Source organism: Panthera tigris, chromosome D1 (genome assembly GCF_018350195.1).
Source record: "Panthera tigris isolate Pti1 chromosome D1, P.tigris_Pti1_mat1.1, whole genome shotgun sequence".
NCBI lineage: Eukaryota > Metazoa > Chordata > Mammalia > Carnivora > Felidae > Panthera > Panthera tigris.
The window spans coordinates 87,587,719-87,608,696 of record NC_056669.1 but is presented as its reverse complement, the minus strand read 5'-3'; the positions used below and the strand labels follow the sequence as shown (position 1 = coordinate 87,608,696).

The 20,978-nt window shown below is 41.9% G+C and overlaps 1 protein-coding gene across 1 annotated transcript in view; it reads right to left on the bottom strand.

Annotated features, from left to right (window-relative positions):
• Positions 1-9,216, bottom strand: part of CAT (catalase) — a 35,957-nt gene extending 26,741 nt beyond the window's left edge. The window contains exon 1 of the mRNA XM_007082047.3: positions 9,028-9,216. Coding sequence (XP_007082109.1) covers positions 9,028-9,093 — 66 coding nt within the window. The 5' untranslated portion in view covers positions 9,094-9,216. The remainder of the gene's footprint in view (positions 1-9,027) is intronic.
• Between the last annotated feature and the right edge of the window lie 11,762 nt (positions 9,217-20,978).

Here is a 20,978-nt window from a genome sequence, read left to right as displayed (position 1 = left end):
ACAAGAGTTTACCTCTCTCCCTGCATCTCCCCTCCCTGAAATAAACAAGAAATATTTGAATTCATAACTTCAAATTGTGATCAAACACCTTCAGACAAATGTTATGAAAACTGCTGCAGAAACTGGTAAAGAAGTACTTTGGCTTGGCTAAAAACTGACACCATGATTAAAAATAGGGACTCAAAGTAAAATTCCATTTTGGCTTTGCTCTTTGTATCTTTTGGCTGGAGTTAAGCTATGAATGAAGAAATTTTCCTGGGAGGAGTAAGGTTGGCTTTCTCTGATAAAATATTTTATTGATGTAGTTTCCACTTATTAGTGCCCTCGGCGCACAGAAGGCCCAAGAACTCACTAAATATCGTTCTCCTGTTTTTTAATAGATAAGACTGGTAATATGCCCCTCCCTAACTTTCAGTCCCAAAGGAGTCATAATGACACAGCTTCTCATTCTCAGAGTCCAACACAGAATATGCCTGATATTTTCTAGAAAATTATTGCTTAAAACACTACATTTATTCAACAAAGGTTCATCAAGTACCTACAATGTGCAGACCCATGTACAGAAGACCGAAGACTGTCTTGGCCCTCAAATTTCTCTGGGGAAGTGGGAGAGATAGCAGAGTGCCTCCTGGTCCATTCCATGGAAGGGGAGAGACTTCCCTGAGTGGGCAGTTTGGGAAAAGAATCCAGGCCTGCACAGGGACCCCACTCCTTTCCCCTTTAGAAACCACAGGCAGCACACATCCTTCAGCACACATCCTGCTCTCCCAGGGGGAGGCCTGGTAATCTTCATTGCCTAAATGCAAGGAGTAAATTCAACACAGGGGTTAAAATCTCAGCAAGCTCTCTTGGCCAAAATTCCCAAGCCACAATCTCCAATTCACACTCGGAACTTACTCATCCCACTGACTCCTTGTTTCGGCTTGGGTATGGAATGTACATGTGACATTAGACATTCTCATTCTCATTAGACATTCTCATTAGACATTCTCAAACCGCAGAACAACAGTAATAACAGCTTACTAAGCAGGCATTGTTCTAAACTCGACCTGGGTTATCACAAGCTCTCTTAATTAAGGACTATTATAATTCCCATCATACAATAAAGGAAACTGAGGCACAGAGAAGTTATGCAACTCCCTCCGAGTCACCCACCTAGAAAAGGTCAGAATCAGAATTTAAACCCAAGCAAACTTGCTCAAGAACCCAAACTTTTAACCATACCACTATAACATTTCTTTAAACAACACAGCTCACATGTCCTGTAGACATTCTATGTGCTGGGTAATCAACATACATTAATTTACACATATATATTACATAAATGAATCCTCAACAAGCCTTCAAGGTGGGGAGAATTATTATCCCATTTTTAAAATGGGGAAACCGTGGGGGAGGGAGGTGAAGTAACCTGCCCACAAGCAGTCAGACCATAATCTGACTCCTATCTGACTGTAAAGCCTGACCCTTCACTGCTTCACTAAACCACCATAAACTGTGTTTACAACCACCAGAAGATAAAGAGGAGCTTAAAAGACTTACCAATTAATGCAACGTGTTAACCTTATTCTGAACAAAGCATTCTAAAAGAGACAGACAGACATGTCAAGGGTCCCCAAAGACCACCCACCTCTAGGTGACTCCCTAGGAGGGGTCGCAGCTAGTCATACTCGGGCTATAATTTTTACAGCATTTTAATACAAAGCAAAACCCTAGCAAGGAGAAAAGGCACAATGGAGTGAAGTCCGGAGGAAACCAGCACAAGCTTCCAGAGTCCTCTCCCAGGGGAGTCACATGGGACACGCTTAATCCCCCAGCGAGTTGTAGCAACACATGCGAAATGCTGTCTAGTGGGAAAGCTCATGAGAGACTCAGTGCCCAGGGATTTACATAAGGAGCTGATCATGGAGGTGCCCCCTGGCTCCCAGAAGGAAAGCAGGTGTTCAGTACATAAACCACATTGTTTGCACCCTTTGGCATGGTCAGCCATTCTTATCAGTTCAGGTGGGGGGAGCCGTTCTGAAATCCAACTTCCAGACTGCAGCCCAGGGCCAGCCTTGCAGGTAGGCCTTTCTAGAGACCGTCTTCTCTGGTATATAGGTAAACTCTCTTCTGCACAATCAAGGTAAGTGAACACACTGACTGGCTGAGGACAGTAAGCGATTACTACTCACTTTTCTAGATGCGACAATGGTATTCTTAAAGAGTCCTTATCTTTTGGAGACACAGGCACTTGGCAGACTCATTACACAATCCTCTCTACTTCAGTTCTGGTTTGAAATCTTCTGCAATATAAAGTTTCAGAGTTTTCTTAAATCAAGAATCAAAGAGAAGTGTCTGATAAAAGAAATAAGGAAGACGTTGAAGGAAGAGAAAGGGGGGGCTGCATCAGTCACCCTAACACATGGGTGCTCATTCTGACCACACTCCGGATTGAATCCGTCTGCCACCCTAAACTGTTTGGTCAAGACAAAGAGCAGAGCTCAGCCCTGTACACAAAACACACACGAGGCAACCAGCCAGATGGTTAATGCTGGCTCCTGCCCAGAGAGGGCTTATCGTCACCAGAAAATGTGGAAAACCCTAACTACCATGTAGACTATTTAATCCTAAATTCCTGACTCAGCCTGATAGGCTTTTTTTTTTCTTTATTAACCTTAAAACATTCCAAACATCAGAAGGTGCCCCCATAATGCCACATCACACCAGGGTGATTCACAAGCATAAAATACGTGAATTGATAGCACTAGGAAATGTTTCTGATAGCCTTCATGACTGAAAGCTATGCTTTCTGGGCTAGGCGTGGGTACTTCATCACTGGGATACACTTTGTTTTGCAAGCTGACTTCATCATGGTCAAGCCACCATGGTATAAAGTCAATGCCAGTTGGTCATTCTGAGTTCAAGAAGCAAGACCGATTTTCATTTTATTTTACTCATTGTCTAAGTTATCCTATATCCTCCATCTAGGCTGTTGCCACTCAAAAAAAAAAAAAAAAAAAAAATTAAATAACGTATCATGGAAAAAGTGAAATCCAAAAAGGGTAAGAAAAAAAATCAAGCTGTTTTTTTTTAAGTATAATTAACATACATCTACAACATATTGATTCCATAATTCTATCATTACTCAATGCTCACCTTGATAAGTGTGGTCACCATCTGTCACCCTACAATGTTATTACAATATCCCAACTGTGTTCTTAACAAAGAACACAAAGGGATCCTGTTGGTACTAAACAAAGTATCTGAAAGCTTCTGAACAGGCCATTTCAGCAGTGCCTTGCTACCACATCTGCAACCTTTATGGCCTCAGACTAACAATGCCCTGAGCAAGGAACAGTAAGATCTATCAGGCACAACAAGAATTGCCTGTCCACGGAGTTGAACTGAGTGGGGGAAGGGAGGAGGAGCAAACGACGAAAGAAAATAAAAAGTGATTCCAAGGATCCCAGGAGAGAGAACTAGTGGGTAGTTTTCATTCAAGAAGAAATGAAACAAAAGTTGCCTTTTACAAGGGAGATAAATGTCAGACTTAAAGGTCACATGGCTGGATCTCTGCGCGCGCGCACACACACTGAACACACCTCCTCCTCCGCCCCAATGAGACACGTCTGTTTTCCAAGCAAGGCTGTTTGCTGTTTCATATTAGTATGTGTAATAGCAAAAGGGTCATGATAGTTGCTAATGGTTTTTTTCTCTCTTCTTGGTGAGCTGTTAACGTCTCCATTAAGAAATGGTCAAAATATTGCTATTGATTTTCAATCATTAGCAAACATTTAGAATAATCCTATCGATAATAAAACCTTTAAAATACACAAAAGAATAGCTATTGCAAAAGGTTTTTCTCTGCCTCGGTAACTGTCTAAAATAAGTATGGGGGCACTAAGAACTGGCCTAGTCCTTTAATCTTTCGAAACAGTAGGGAATAAGAGGAAATGGTAACAAAAGGCTCAAAAAATGAAGGATAATTGATCCACAAATGTAAATGATTCCTTGACTCTTTTTATTAGAAACCATAGCAGTCACAATACTGGGGAGGAAAATAAAGAACAAAACCAAGAATAAAATAAACAAAACTAAAGATCTGCTTGTTTTACCTTTTGCCATCAGCCACTCTTTTCTTACCTGGAGAAAAATATAGAGTGGTCTACATGCTGGCTAAACACATGAAAGCTTAGAAATTTTGATTCCACTTCTCATGTCTCTCTCACTGCCACACAATGACCCCGCCATCCACTCCTATGTAATTCCCAAAAGAAAAAAAAGCACACGTGCACAAGGAGTTGTAAATCACCCCTTCTCCATCCCAAATGCTGGCAGTGTAATATCGATGTAGGTATTATCAAATTACCCTGAAAGATACATAAATCCTCATGGGCTCTGTCTTATGACTCAGTGATAGGAATGGATGGACTAAGACCCAATCTCTCTCCCAGGTAATAAACGAACCGTTTAAAAAAGGTAAAGCTTGGGGGCACCTGGGTGGCTCAGTCGGTTGAGCATCTGACTTCGACCCAGGTCATGATCTCGCAGTCTGTGAATTCGAGACCTGCGTCAGGCTCTGTGCTGACCGCTCAGGCTCTGTGCTGACCGCTCAGAGCCTGGAACCTGCTTCAGATTCTGTGTCTCCCTCTCTTTCTGCCCCTCCCCTGCTCATGCTCTGTCTCTCTCTCTGTCAAAAATAAACATTAAGAAAAAAAATTTTTTTTAAGGTAAAGCTTGAACTGTTCAAATTCTCCAATTTTAAAGGGATCAGAAGCTACTAATTAAGCCTAAGTATCCAAAAGGAAGAATATTCTAATTGATGAGCAAGAATGTTCCTATTTAAGCTCATCCAACGTGACTGGGAATACCTGGAAAACCAATTCCTTCCCTTCAATGAATTTTGAGAGAAGGAGAAATAAAGATTTTCTTTAATGTTTATTTCTGAGAGAGAGAGAGAGAGAGAGAGAGAGAGAGAGACAGAGAGAGAGAGAATATGAGTGGGGGAGGGGCAGAAAGAGAGGAAGACACAAGAGTAGGCTCCAGCACAGAGCCTGACACAGGTTTGAACCCACGAACCACAAGACCGTGACCTGAGCCGAAGTTGGACTCTTAACCAACTGAGCCACCCAGGTGCCCTGAAATAAAGATTTTTAAGAAAATCCAAGTCATACCTATAACATTTGATTCAGTGATCACTTATTAAGGTTTACAAAGCTTCTAATTCACTTTTTAGCAACAAAATCTGACTACAAGGAGAGATTCCCAATAAACTGTTTTCACATTGGTTGACACTTTGGTTCCAAAGGAGGATACGCCCAGCTTGGCATTCTGCAACTGGTTCTTGAGGGAGGAGATAACAGGGTGCCTTCCTATAGTAGTTCCAAAACTTCAAGTTCTCACAGTATAGTAAAAAACTAAAAAAACAAGGAATGGAATGGAGGATGTTGATACAGAGCTGCCCACTTAAAGAGAGGCATTTGCCAAGTATGGAGAGAGAAGAAATACACACACACACACACACACACACACACACACACACACATTATCCATTACTATCATAATTTTCTAACAAAGAATATTTTAATGCCAGAAGGTAAAAATAACATAATCTTTAAAAAAAGATTATATCTGCTTGCCCATCACCCCATCATAAGAAATGGCCAGATTTTCACATGGAATGTATGGTTCGGATAAATAGTAGTGCTGGCTACCTGGACAGAGGTAGACTGCATTTCCCAGGTGCCCTCACTGTTAGCTGTGGTCATGTAACAGGTGTGGCACCACAGCAATGGAATGTGAGTAGAAGTGACCTACACCACTTCCAGCCTGGTCCCTAACCTTGCCACATACCCTCTTCCGTGTCCTTAATCTTCCATGGCTGGACTGTGATGCCCAGGGCAACCTTTAAAGCCAAGTATTGTCAAAGGGGGAGACTCCTTCTGCCTGGAACATTCAATAACTGTGGCAGTAGAGTACTCACCCCCTCTCTTCAACCTCAAACCACTTTAGCTCATCAGGTAAGAGAGAAAGAAATCTCTAATGTGTTTATACCATTAGAGATTTGGAGATTATTGCAGTGCTTAGCTTGTGTATGATTTAAAATATGAGCTATGAATCAACAATTAAAAACTAATTTTTAAAGGACAAAAGATTTGAACAGGTATGTCAAAAGAAAACATACCAATGGTCACTAAGCACATGAAAAGATAGCTATCTTTCGTCATCAGAACAATGCAAATTACAACCACAGAGACATCATTTCATACCTCCAACAATGGCTGAAATTAAAAAGCTGGTAACACCAACGTTGGCAGGATGTAGAGCAAATGGAACTCTCACACACTGCTGATGGAAGTGTAAGATGGTACAAACACTGTGGAAAAAAAGGCTTAGCAGTTTCTCATAAAATATTCACTTACCCCATCACCCAGCAGTTCTACTGCTAGGTATTTCCTAAGAGAAATGAAATGTGCACAAAAATACTTGTATGAGACTTCTCAAGGTAGCTTTACTTATAACACCCCAACACTGGAAATAGCTCACATGTCCAGCAACGGGATAAACAAATGGTGATGTATATTCATCTAGTGGAATACTACTCAGTAATAAAAACAGCAAACTCCTGATACATGCAACAACATGAATGACTCTTAAAACATTTTTTTTCTTTTTTTAAATCTTAAAAAAAGATTTAACACAAAAAAGTACATAAGTGTTAACACAAAAAAGTACATAAGCCAATGGCTAAAAAAAAAAAAGTCAAAACAGTGGTTGCGTGGGGCAAGATTGCAGGGGATGCAATAAATCACTAGGAAGCAGCATGAAGGAACTTTCCAGGGTGACAATAACCTTCTATATGTCTTGATGAGGGAAAAGGATTCACAGGTGTATATGTTTATCAAAATACATTGGAATGGTACACTTAATATTTGTACACTTCACTATAGGTATTACCTTAAACACACAATCAAACACGGAACTCTGTTCATTTGCAGGCTTAGTGTTTAGGGGTAAAGTCTACTGATGTCTAAAATCTAATCTGAAATGTATCCCCAAAAAGGGGAAGGTTAATGGATGAACAAAGAGATGGACAGATAGAATAACAATAAAAGATACGTAGCAAAATGTGGTGAATACATAAGTATACACTGCACAATTCTTTCAACTGCTCTGTTTGAAATTTTCCACAAAAAGCACTGGAAAATTGTAAAGGCTACCTATGCGAAATTCCTTTTGGAGGATCAGGAGAGGGGATCACCTCAAAGAAATAAGTAGTTTTCACTCAGAGCAGCTAATAGTGAAGGGCAACAAGACATCGAAGTGACTGCCAATCAGGACCACCTACACAGCGCATGGACATACCACAGGCAGAGGAGACAGCACTATTTCGACTATGAGTCCTCCGATCATAGATGTGCTTTTGTGAGCCAGATGTTTCACACATAGGCAACCATGTAGGGAAAATCACCAGTAGGGTCTTAATGACTTAACAACAGTTACTGATTCTCCAAATGAAGAGGTAAGCTAGTCTCAGAACAAAGGGGGGCATGGGGGGTCCTTTAAAAATGAATAAATTGTGCCTTATGAAAAACTCACCATATAGTCCATATTTCTCTCAATTCACAGAGTATCATGAAAACTTCAGCGTGAACCAGGATTTAGTGACCACTGGATATGGAGAGAATCCTGGCCCCACCAGCTACGTTCTAATCTTGACTCTGCCACTAGCTGCCTGTCCTTAATTAATAAGACTCTAAGTCGTTCTGGTTCACTTTAGGAACTCATGAAAAACTGAACTACCCTCCTGGCATATAACAAAGGACAAAATGAGAAGAGAGATGTTCCAGGCCCTTAGAGGAGAATGACAGACAGCCTTCTCAAGAGCAGGGAACAATAAAGCAACCCATGGACACTTAGCATTAATACCCCAGTTCATGAATACTAACCTATTTTTGAGAAAGAGCATTAAGATGAGAAAAAAGCATGGCTCTCGTCCTCTGCCATTAACCAACTGCCATGCGAACTAGGCAAGTCCCTCAGACTCTGTGGGCCAATATGACAAGACTCGGATCAGATGCACTCTCAACTGATCGAACCTGCTCAAAGATGCTCTTTAAGACTGCGCCTGTGGATACTGGCCAGGAATGCCTCACCCACCACCACTGAGCTGAAAGCCTTCTCATCATTACAGCTCTCCTTCAGATGTCACGTGCTTTGGGAAATTTTCCAGCCAAGTCCGGTCATTCCCTTTACACTTTACAGATAACCTCTATTAGAGCCCTCACCATGCTCCCTGTATGTTAATCATTTGTTTATCTGTGTTGTCTCCCTGACTAGACTTTGAGCTTCTCAATGCTACCGTTCTTGCCTCTCTGGCATTTGTACACCTTGTCTCGGCTCAGTGATTACGCAGGCTCTCAAAGAATACGTGTGAATAAACGCCATTAATCCCTACTGTCGCTTCCAGCTCTACAAAGTTAGGCATGGTGTTTTTTAAATGCAAATGGAATAATGGATGTTAGGAGTGTTTAGTCGTTCAATGCAGTGCGTACTGAGTATCTGGTATCGTGAGCAGTGTTGGGGACGAGATGATAAAACACGATCCCTGCCCCCACGTCAAATATGGAAGCTTGTAGTTATTGCCAGATCAAGGTCAAGGCTGGAGCCCCATTCCCACTCCCCCCCCCCCGCCCCCACTTCCTTTCTTGCTGCGGCTCTCTGCCTCTTTCCCCATGAGCCTTCATTCCTCCCTCAAGCTGCGACCTCTGTCCTAGCTGGCAGAAGTGCAAAAATCGGAACCAATCACTCACGCCCTGCGGCCGACGACAAATCCTGCAGGCGTGCCCCCGGCCCCAGAAACCTCTCCCCTTCTCCCCACGAATGGAACAGTCCTTCGAAACAGGAAAGCAGAGCCCACCCCGGCCCGTGATCAGTGGTACTGCCCCTCTCCACACCGCAGCGCAGGAGAAGCCGGGCCGTTACTTGCCCACGCCCAGCTCTCTGCGCAAACCTTCAGGCCGGCTCGAGGGACGCAGGGTATACCTGCGAGGCCCGCTGCTCCTTCCAGAGCTTCATCTGGTCGCTGGCTGGATCCCGGCTGTCCGCCATGGTGTCCGACTGGCTTCGCAGAACGTTGCTGGCAGCCTCGGCGACGCGTCTCCACCCTCCGCTGGAGAACCAGTCTACCGCCGCGCGACTGAAGTAGGCGACCGCAGGCTCCGCCACTCAGCTCCGCCCCTCGCCCCGTCCCCCGAGGGAGGGCCGCCTCCTGATTGGCCGCTCGAGCGCCAGGCAGGATGGGATTGGAAGCCAAATATGGGCGGGAGAAGAGGGGCCAGGCGCTGGGCCTCCGGGAGGGAGACGCAACCCGGGGACTGGGAAAGGCCCGAGAGGTGTGTGAAAAGCGGGGGGAGCCCCGCCCTTCCGCCCCCCCAAACGGCGGGATTTGTGAACCCGAAGCTGGGCCCCGTTTAGGGGGCCCTCAATCTTGCCCCCCGGTTATCAGCATCCTTCAGGCTGCCACGCGAAGCGACGGTTGGTGGCCTGCCTGTTTTGCTGAGGAAAAGCTTAGGCTCTGCGGGGTGGGGCTTTGAGGCGTAAACACGATCTCAGCTCATTTTAATAAGTCAGAAATCCTGGGATGAATTCCAGTAATCTTCTCAAATGTCACGTTAGTTTTCCTGGATCACAGACTATTTCCACGGAAAAAAATGAAACATTGACAAGTTCTTAAGGGTCTTCATGGTCTAAAATCCTTAGGAAGGAAGTTCAGCCTTTTAGGTTCCCTTTCGGCTTAGAAGTTCCCCGTTTTGGACTATCTGCTGTGTGCCAGATGCTGCTAGATGTTTGCCAGACTATATCGTTTAATTTTTCAATCTCCTGATGAAAGTTTTATTATCCCCCGCTTGAAATATGACGAATCTGAGGCTTAAGAGAAGTGGAGGAACTTACCTAATGGAGCTTAAAAGCCAGCAAAATGTCAGAACCTAGATCCTTGGGGGCCTGGGTCCTGAACCACTATGCTATCCTGCCTTTCTAAGAATAAGAATTTTGAAAAACTCCAAAAATTTTAGATTTCTAGGTCTTTAAAGAGCCATATTGGAAAATTAAATCTTGAGTTATTGACTAATTTGTCATTGTTATCAAATGGGTTGAATGATTTTCCCCCTTCAGGTGCTACGATTTCTCTTTAAATATTACCTTGATGCAGACGATCTTCAAATTAAGGGTGCTCAACTTTTACATTTGATATTTTTCAATAAAGCTACATATAATGGGTAGATACAGGATAGTGGAACTTTCAGGTGTTCTTGATTTTACAAAAGTGTGATATCAAGAATCTCAGTCCTACAAGTTTAACTTTTGCAGTTCATTGAAAGAGCAGCTCCCAAAATCGATCTTCAGTGCCCTGTTATTTTTCCTTCATTACACCTAACACAACTGCAAAGATGCTATTAGCTGTGTGATTTGTGTGGTGTCTTTTGCTACCCACTTCATTCCTACTGCCACCAGAGTATAAACTCCATGAAGGCAGGGGCCACATCTTGCTCTGTGTTGTATTCTGCACACCTAGAATTTATTGAGTAATTTACTCCATGCCAAGGAGTCTTCTAAGATTTTTGTGTGCACCTGCTTACTTCACCCTCCCAACACCCCTATGAGTTAGGTACTAATGTTATCCTCATTTTACAGTTTAGGAAACTGAGGCACGGAGAGGTTAAATAAGTAACTTGTCCAAGATTACACAACTATTAAAGGATAGAGCCAGGATTCTAGCCCCGTTCATCTCCTGGGCTCATGGCTTGTTGAATAAATAAATGTTGAAAAGATCAAACTAATCATTTTCTGTGTTGACCAAGATAAATTTCAACCAAGTAAATGAAAAGAGGCCTGGAGTCATGTGCTAACCCTTGATCTCTACATGAACATTGTCCTGTTTATTTTTTTTCTCTGTGTTTCCTTTAGTGTTGGTTTGGATTCCTAACGAATTTCCAGTGAAAGAGAAATAGAGAGACAAGACACTTTCAGATCATGTCAAATCTTGTACATTAAAATAAGGTATGTGCTTACAAGTAATGGCCATGAATTTATATTAGCTACACTGGTAGCATTATATTCATTGGCTTTACAACTATAATCTAATTATAGTTTAAGTGAAAACACTCCTAAAAACCAGCCGTAGTTTAAAAATACATTAAACTGAATCTATTTGACTCCTAGGTAATCCCAAATGATTGGTTCAGTAAACAAATTTGGCCCCAGATTTTTATATTTTATTAATACAAACACGTGAATATTTTCATTGGTATTGAATACAATTGTTATTTAGAAAATACTGTTCTCTGATTATTCAGAACCCAGTGAAATAAAATATACTGGCATAAAACATAATGTTATTAATCCTGATATCACCAAATCTAAAACCAAACTTACAAAGTAGGCCATACAGTAAATGTTGAAGACAAAAGTCTGGGCACTCAACTAGGAACCTTTATTGACAAATTTTCTTTCATCGGTATTTGAAATAGAGGAGGAACTGTGTCTTGTTGGATGACGGGTATATAATATAGCACAGCATGAAAAGTAATGGAAACTGAGATAATTATTTCTATTCTAATTCCACCCACCCTCTGAGGGACTGAGAATGTTCCACATATTTTGATTTCATTCTTTTAGCAATAGCCTTGTGGAGTAACCTGGGGATAGAGAGAGGGGTAGAAAAAAGGAAGAGTGTAAAAGAGAAGAGATGTGTCACAACCCAGAATGCCCTGTGAGGGAAGGACAGTGAACACTACCACAGAATGGTATGTGTATGTTTTCAACCCACTGTGGACTAGTCCTGAGCAGACAGGAGAGGGAAAGCCAATTTGCAGAAAGTGACAATGGTTCTCTATGGGTTTATATGTGTAAAACAGACACATACCTTGTACTTTGCCTATTTTGCTTTTCCACACATTACTTCTCCTCTAATAAGAACAATTACTTGGGGCACCTGGGTGGCTCAGTCGGTTAAGTGTCCAACTTCAGCTCAGGTCATGATCTCACAGTTCATGCGTTTGAGCCCCACATCAGGCTCTGTGCTGACAGCTCAGAGCCTGGAGCCTGCTTCAGATTCTCTCTCTCTCTCTCTCTCTCTCTCTCTCTCTCTCTGTCCCTCCCCTGCTCACACTCTGTCTCTCTCAAAAATAAACATTAAAAATAAATAAATAAATAAATAAATAAATAAATAAATAAAACAATTACTTAAGAGGAAGTAGCCCAGACCTCCTTTGAGGTCTGTTAATGGCCATAGTTGGAACATCCTGAGAGAAAAAAGCCATGTGCTTTTTCTCTTCCAGGCTACATGTTCCATGTTATTTATCTGTGTGTTTGAAAAAAGGAAACAGAAATAAGAATTTGGATTTTGTTATTACCCTAACTTTTTTTTCTGATTTTAAAAGTAATGTATGCCTCCTAACGAGGGCTTGGAAATACAAAATAGTATATAAAATAAACAATTAGTAATAAATAGATATCTTTCCCACCAACATTTTCTCTTGTGTATGCAATGTGTGTGTGTGTGTGTGTGTGTGTGTGTTTGCGTGTGTGAGAGAGAGAGAGATTAATAACGGATCATACAGAATGTGTAATTTGTTGTGTGCTGCTTTTTTTTCCAACTATTAAATCTGTTTAGTAAAGATAATTTTGCTCATACAAACAACAACAGTTGACAACAGTCTGAGCGCTGGACACACCATCAGAGACGGGGAGGCACTGCAGGCACTCTGGAGCCCTTCCCCCACACCCAGAGAAGAGCCTGGGTGCTTTTCCACCACCTTGCCCCTGAGGGAGATGAACGCTGAAGGATTACTGCCACCCCCTGCCCCCAAAAGACCATGGCACGAAGGACTTCTCCTTACGTGGTCCGCTAATACTGGGGGAGGGTCTCCCTGCCCTCCCTGCCCTCTCTTCACTGGCCTGGACACAGGAAGTGAAGTTGTTCGGGAAGGGGGTGAAGAGGCTGATGGGGAAGGACCAGAGTCGGGACATCCTACCCACCCAACAGACCACAGTGGAAATTTGCAGGACCACAAAAGTAGTGCTGCCTTTGCCCACAAGCTGATTTTTTTTTTTTTTAACTTTCAAAACATTTGATTTGGCCCAAATTTCATTGTGATACAAAAGCATTACATGCTTAAACCTGTCACCCAGATAGAAGGCTCTTTCCATTCTTCAGGCCAACTTTCCTCACAGGCAAATAAATAAGAAACAAAGTATATTCTGTAGATCGTATATAGAAAATTTTCCTTTACAAGAACAAAAATACTTAGACATGTTATATTTAGTGTAGCTTAGCGTTCCAGTTTATGGTGATAACTTCAGTTAATTGTTTGGAGGTACATGACATATGCAGAAGAACTCAATAGACAGCAGATAGGTTCACTCTTGATTAAGGACAAAATATCTGACAGGTTTCTTTTCTTGTATTTTTTTTTTTTTAAGATACTACATTTGTAAATTCAAGTTTGGTTGGCCCTTTTTAATCTTTTTGCTCAACATTTTGAACGCTTCCATTTTTTTTCATTTTGTAGAGCCTTTGAACTTTGTCTCTCTCGTTTTCTACTCTGAAATTCTTGTTTCTTAGCAGCACACTTAGCTTGTACTCATTGATGTTTTTCTTCTGCTTTTCCATTTGATGCTTTATTTTTCTTTTTTTTTCTTTTTCTTTTTTTTTTAGAATAGTAATGAGGTTTACTCTTTTGCTATGCTGTTCTGGCTGAGCTGGTCACCTCTGCAATGTTCTTCAGACAAAGCCTGGTCAGTGCTAGATAGTTCTGGCAATGGCTGATCAACTTGTTCTTCTGACAAAAGCTGATTAGCTTTTCTAAATTGCTTCCTGAGCTTTCCTCTTCATCTCACTAGAGATGTTTCAGATTATCAAGGCATCCATCTGTGAATTGGGATTCCTATGAGGTTTGAACCTTCTTTTCCTACCGTAGCAATTTCTTGTAATTTTGCTGAATCTCCAGTTTTCTTGAAATGCAAAGCCTGTCCATCAGGAATGCTCCCTGCAAAAGAAAGCGAATGGTTAGGTCACCACATCCTTTGTTTAAATTTCTTATTCCTGATGGAAAACTCCTTTGCCACACATCCCCAAACTCCCTGTCCACCACCTTGCTGCCACCTCTCTGGCACCGTGGTACATCAACCATGTCCAAAGTCCTGCTTCTTTTACTTAATATTATGGAATGAAATTTTTCCTGAGTCTTTAAATATTCTTCCAAAGTGTGTGTTTTTTTTCCCTCATGCCTGCACAATGTGCAATCAAAGGACTGATCCCTTATTTACACATTCCCTTACTGGAAACATTTAATTTTTTCCTACTATAAATAACAGTATAGTGAACATCCTTCCTCTATTTGTATTTGTACTTACTTCCTTAGGACCTACTTCTAGAAGTAATTTTTGGTTCAAATCATATGCATATTTGAAGTCCCTTGTGACATACTGTCAGTTTTTTCTGCAAAACTTGAAATAGTTGACATTCACCAGCACTGAGAGTAAGGACTGGAAATAAAATTTTAAAGATGGATAAGTTGTTAGATTCTAGGTACCTATACATTGCATATTTTATTAGATTGTTCAGAAAGGACAACACCTCTCGCATTATATTCAGCCATTTCCACCTACCCCCATGAGATTCATTCCATCTGGTGAGTGGCTACAATGTCCTACGCACTCTGTGTGCTTGACTTTGGGAACATAGTAGTGAAGAGATGGGGATAGGCAAAAACAAGCAAAAAGCCAGGAAATAACATGATGTGAAGAGTGCTCTGAGGAAGAAAATACAGCTGCTGCAGTGGTATCAGAGAAGGTCACCTAACCTGAACTTGAGAGGTCGTGAGAGGCTTCCTCAAGAAATAAAGGCCAAATGAACCTTGAAGGATGAACAGGTGTTAGGTATAGTGCCAAGAATAATCATTACCTTAGCCCCACTGCTACCACAGAAAGCCGAAGAGATTTCTTCCATTCTTTCTCGAAAGTCTGACATCATCACTGATGGTATTGTGATACCTTGAATAGTATAGAGAGAGCAAGCAAACATTTGCGGCTGGAGTTCAGCCTTTTCGAAGTTTGCCCAAGCACGCTGGCCTCTGTATCTGACTCAGACTGGCTTTGACTTCTGCTGCTCACCCACTTTTCCTCCTCATCTGGGATCCTGCATGGCCTGTGCAAATCTGTCATGTTAACTACTGGGATTGCTATGCCTGGCTTGAGTTGTTTTCCAGGGCTGCTGTCTTTGAGATATTTTGACTGCCTCCTTTGTATGTGCTGTTAAGTGTTGTATTTGTGCTTGACTCCGGGCTTAAGTCTGTATGCAGAATCCAGACATGGGTTCTTAAAGTCCGACAATTCAAAAAAAATGACAAATCCTCATAGATAAATCAATGCATTCAATATAGCTTGAGACCACACACTTACGTATCTATGGAGAAGTGAATAGTTATAAATTATACATGCTGAGTGGAACTACTGGTTGTAGCTGGCGCTGTAGACCAAAAGGAGGGTCTCTCTCTTATCTTCTTTCCCAAAACCCAGATCATAGACCAGCAGGGCTTCAAGGGGCAAAACAACATGATGCACAGTTAAAGGTCTCAACTCTAGCATCAGAGCAGTGGGATTTGAATCCCACTATGGCTTCTTACAAACTGTGTGACCTCCACCAAGTCTTTGAAGCTTCTAGATATTAATAAGATATTAGGCAATTAGCTATCAATACCTTCTGTAGTATGTATAGTCTAAGCAGCCATAATGAAAAGAACCTCCCCAAATACCATGGCTTCAACAATGTAAAAGTTTATTGCTCTCACACAAAACATCTCAGACCTAGATGGCACGACTGGTTAGGCAACTAAGCCATCCTCAAAAATGAGGCCTTCATCTCTGAGTCTAAGGCAGCTGTCCCCCCTCACTTGGTCATGACCACATGCCAACCATGAGAAGGGAAGCAAAGGAGCAAATGGAGCACACATCTGTCCCTTTTGAGGGCACAACCTTGATTTCTGCTCACATCAAATGGCACACTTGATTTCTGCTCACATTCCCTTGGTCGGAATTTGGTCACATGACCATGCCTAGCTGTACAAGAAGCATATTATATTATTGCCACCCCTATATAGTAAAGAGACTGCCTCTGACCACTGCAGGTGTAACTCTGGGTTCACATTGTGATGAATATTTAGAACACTGCCCTAAACCAAACCTTCTTGTTCCACATAGCCATCACCTCAAACTTATTTTATTTATTTATTTAGTAAGCATTTATATCATCCCTACTATGTCCCAGTCTCCACTGTAAAGGTGTTTCCCAATGTTAACCTATCTAATCCTTACAACAACCCCATAAAGGGTGAACTCTTATTATCTTCACTCTACATATGACACTGAGATATAGAAAGACTAAGTAACTCCTAGGATGCCTGGGTGGCTCAGTCATTAAGCATCTGACTTCAACTCAGGTCGTGATCTCACAGTTGTTGAGTTCAAGTCCCACATTGGGTAAGCACGAGCCCCATTCAGGTGAGTTCGAGCCCTGCTTCTGGTGAGCTTCAGCCCTGCTCCATGTAAAAACATGAGCCCCAGGTGAGCCCTGCTCTCTCTCACGCTCTCATTCTCACTCTCTCTGCCCCTTGTGTGGGATTCTCCCTCTCCCTCTCTCTCTCTCAAAAAAAATAAGAATAAGAATAAGAAAGAAAGAAAAGAAAGCCTAAGTAACCTCCTAAAGTCACATAGCTAATTAGTGCTGGGGCCAGGATTCAAACCAGGCTCCAGAGGTCACGTCTCAATTTCAACATTGTTCTGCCTGCCACAAAGCAGGCAGGAATACAGAAGGATCTGAGGTGAGTGTCCCACATTCTTAGAATACAACTGAAGTGAGGAGGCGTTAAGATGGCATGGGAATAGGGAGAGCCTACGCTTGCCTCGTCCCTTGAACACAGCTAGATAAATATAAAATCATTTTGAACACCCAAGAAATTGATCTGAGGATTGAGAGTAAAACTGAATAACTGGGGTGAATAAAAAAACACCACATCGTGGAAGGTAGCAACTGCAGAGAGTTGATTTGGTGGAGGGAAGAGTTGTAGATGTTGCGATGGGGAGGAAGCCCTGATCACACAGAGGAAAGAGACAGAGAGACAGAGAGGGAGAGAGAGAGAAAGTACAATGGGGCAATTGCACAAGAAAAACTCTTCCCCAAAACCATTGACTGGGAAAAAAGAGAGGGGCTGAATAGCACAGGTTTTTATAAACAGTGGAGTGCAGAGTCTGACATTTCAGAGATCCACACCATTGCCGGGGTTGCACTTGGTGGGGCTCCAGTGGGAAGGAAGGTAGAGACCCAACAGCAGGCAGCGTGGTCTAAGGATACCCTGGGTTGCAAGGGGAGAGGCATTTCCCCTGCTTGGAAGGCATTGAGAGGGGGCATGAGCACTCCAGGGGCAAAAGACCCGGTGGGCACCAGTGAGCTGCTCTGTTCACTAATATAGGAATGGGGATGCTGGCTGAGGGCAACGAGACTTTCTGCCAGCTTCCTGCTGCCCTTTACCATAAACTCTGAATTGCTGCACAGTTGCACAAACAATTTCTGGGACAAACTGGCAAACAGCTACAGTGCAGCGAGACCCTCCCTCAGGATCTCTAAAATTTGGAGTTTTTAAGCTGAGCCACGTACCTGAGATAAGATACAGGATTGCTGTGCCCCTGGCAGGCGGACACCTCAGACCCAGGCAGGGTGAAGGAGGGGATCTGGTGGAAGCCAAGGACACAGAGAGGTGATTGTTTGCTCGTCTGTGAAGGCTTCCTGAAGATCGGTGGGTGGGAGCTCCCTGCTCCGGGGATGAGAGAGCAGGGCCACCCCATTTTCACCCGGCCCATCAGCACTGACCAACTTCGGGGAGCAAAACAGAGCCACCAAGTGGCTTGTCCCAAACCGCTTATACCAAGCCTCACCCCTCTGCGTCCTGCAGTTGCCTCTCCAGCAGCCAAGTCTGCCTGGTAATCAGCACCACAGGCCTCTGCCCCAGAAGACCAGCATACTGCTGGCATGCATCAAATCTACCGATTATAGAGTGCTGCAAACTTCAGCTCTAGGGGAAATAGGATCTGACTTCCTTTTTATTTTCATTTTATCGTTATTTTATTTTTATTTTTGCTTTTAGTTATTTTTTTTATTTTTTAGATCTAGCTTCTTTTAACAAGTAGACAAAAACACACTAAGGATCTAGATTTCTTGCCTTTAAATTTTTTTTCATTTATTTTTTTATTTTTGGATCTAGCTTCCTTTTTTAAATTTTTTAATTTTTTTTTATTTTTGAGAGAGAGAGAGAGCATGAGCAGGGGAGTGGCAGAGAGAGACACACACACAGAATCTGAAGCAGGCTCCAGGCTCTGAGCTGTTAGCACAGAGCCCGACACGGGCCTCAAGCTCACTGACCACAAGATCATGACCTGAGCCAATCAGACACTTAACCAACTGAGCCACCAAGGCGTCCCTGAATCTAGTTTCTTTTAATTAGCAGACCAAAACACACCTATGATTTAACTTCCTTTTTTTTTTTCTTTTCTTTCCCTGGGCAAAATGACAATACATAGGAATTCACCCCAAAAGAAAGAACAGGAAGAAGTAATGGCCAGTAATTTAATCAATACAGATATAAGTAAGATGTCTGAACTATAATTTAAAATAACAATTGCAAGGATACTAACCGGGCTTTAAAAAAGCATAGAAGACACTAGAGAATTTCTTACTACACAAATAAAAACTAAAATCTAGTTAGGCCAAAATTAAAATGCTATAACTGAGATGAAAACCCATGGATGTCATGGCAGTGAGGATGGGTGAAGCAGAGGAATGAATCAGTGATATAGAAAATAAAATTATGGGAAATAATGAAGCTGAAAAGGAGAGGGAAATAAAGGTATTGGATCATGAAGGTAGACTTAGAGAAGTCAGTGACTCCCCAAAGCAAAATAACATTCATATCATAGGACTCCCAGAAGATGAAGAGAGAGAAAAAGGGGCAAAAGTCTTCTTTGACCAAATTATAGCAAAAACTTCCCTAATCTGGAGAAGGAGACAGACATTGAAACCCAAGAAGCACAGAGAACTCCCATTAAATTCAACAAAAGCTGGCCATCACCAAGACGTATCACAGTCAAATTCACAAAATACAAGGACAAGGAAAGAATCCTGAAATCAGTAAGGGGGAAAAAGTCCTTAACCTGCAAGGGAAGACAGATCAGGTTCTCAGCAGATCTGTCCACAGAAACTTGGCAGGCCAAAAGGGAGTGGCAGGATATATTCAACGTGCTGAATGGGAAAAATATGCAATCAAGATGCTTTATCCAGCAAGGCTGTCATTCAGAATAGAAGAAGAGATAAAGAGTATCCCAGACAAACAAAAACTAAAGGAGTTTGTGACCACTAAACCAGTCCTGCGAGAAATGTTTAAGGGTACTCTTTCAGTGGGGAATAAAAAGACCAAAAGCAACAAAGACCAGAAAGGAACAGAGAACATCACCAGAAACACCCAACTTTGCAGGCAATATAATGGCACTAAATTCGTATCTATCAGTAGTCACTCTGAATATAAATGGACTAAATTCTCCAATCAAAAGACATAGGGTATCAGAATGGATGATAAAAAAAAAAAAAAAAAAAAAAAAGAACCACCTTGGGGGCCTGGGTGGCTCAGTTGGTTAAACATCTGACTCTTGATTTTGGCTCAGGTCTTGATTTCAGGGTTGTGAGATCAAGCCCCATGTCAAGCTCTGTGTTGAGTATAGAGCCTGCTTACAATTCTCTCTCCCTCTCTCTCTGCTCCTCTCCCCCACTTATTCTTTCTCTCTCTCTCTCTCTCTAAAAAAATTAAAATAAAACAAAACAAAACAAAACAAAAAAAACCCATCTATATGCTGCCTACAAGAGACTCATTTTAGACCTAAAGACACCTGCATACTGAAAGTGAGGGGATGAAGAACCATCTATTATGCTAATGGACATCAAAAGAAAGCCAGAGTAGCCATACTTATATCAATCAAACTAGATTTTAAAACAAAGACTGTAATAAGAGATGAATAAAGGCATTATATCATAATTAATGCCTCATAATCAAGAACATCTAACAACTGTAAACATGCCCCCAACTTGAAGCACACAAATATATAAATCAATCACAAACATAGAAAAACTCAATGATAATAATACAGTAATGGGGGGCTCCTAAGTGGCTCAGTTGGTTAAACATCTGACTCTTGATTTTGGCTCAGGTCATGATCTCACAGTCATGAGATTGAGCCCCACTTCATGCTTCATGGTGAGCATGGAGCCTGCTTAAGATTCTCCCTCTCCCTCTCCCTCCACCCCTCCCCCACTCACACTCATGCTCGTGCTCTCTCTCTCTCTCAAAAAAAAAATTACAATAATAGTAGGGGACTTTAACATCACACTTATATCAATGGAAAGATCATCTAAGCAGGAAATCAACAAGGGAACAATGGCTTTGAATGACACACTAGATCAGATGGACTTAACAGATATATTCAGAATATTTTATCCTAAAGCAGCAGAATACACATTCTTTTCAAGTGCACATGGAACATTCTCCAGAAAAGATCACAGAATGGGTCACAAATCAGCCCTCAATAAGCATAATAAGATTGAGATCATACCATGCATACTTTCAGACAATAACACTCTGAAACTTGAAGTCAATTACAAGAAAAAATATTGGAAAGACCTCAAATACATGGAGGCTAAAGAACATCCTACTAAAGAATGAATGGTCTAACCAGGAAATAAAAGAAGAAATAAAAATTACGTGGAAGCAAATGAAAATGAAAACATGACAGTCCAAAATCTTTGGGATGCAGCAAAGTCTGTCCTAAGAAGGATGTATATTGCAATACCTCAAGAAGCAAGAAAAGTTTCAAATATACAGCCTAACCGTACA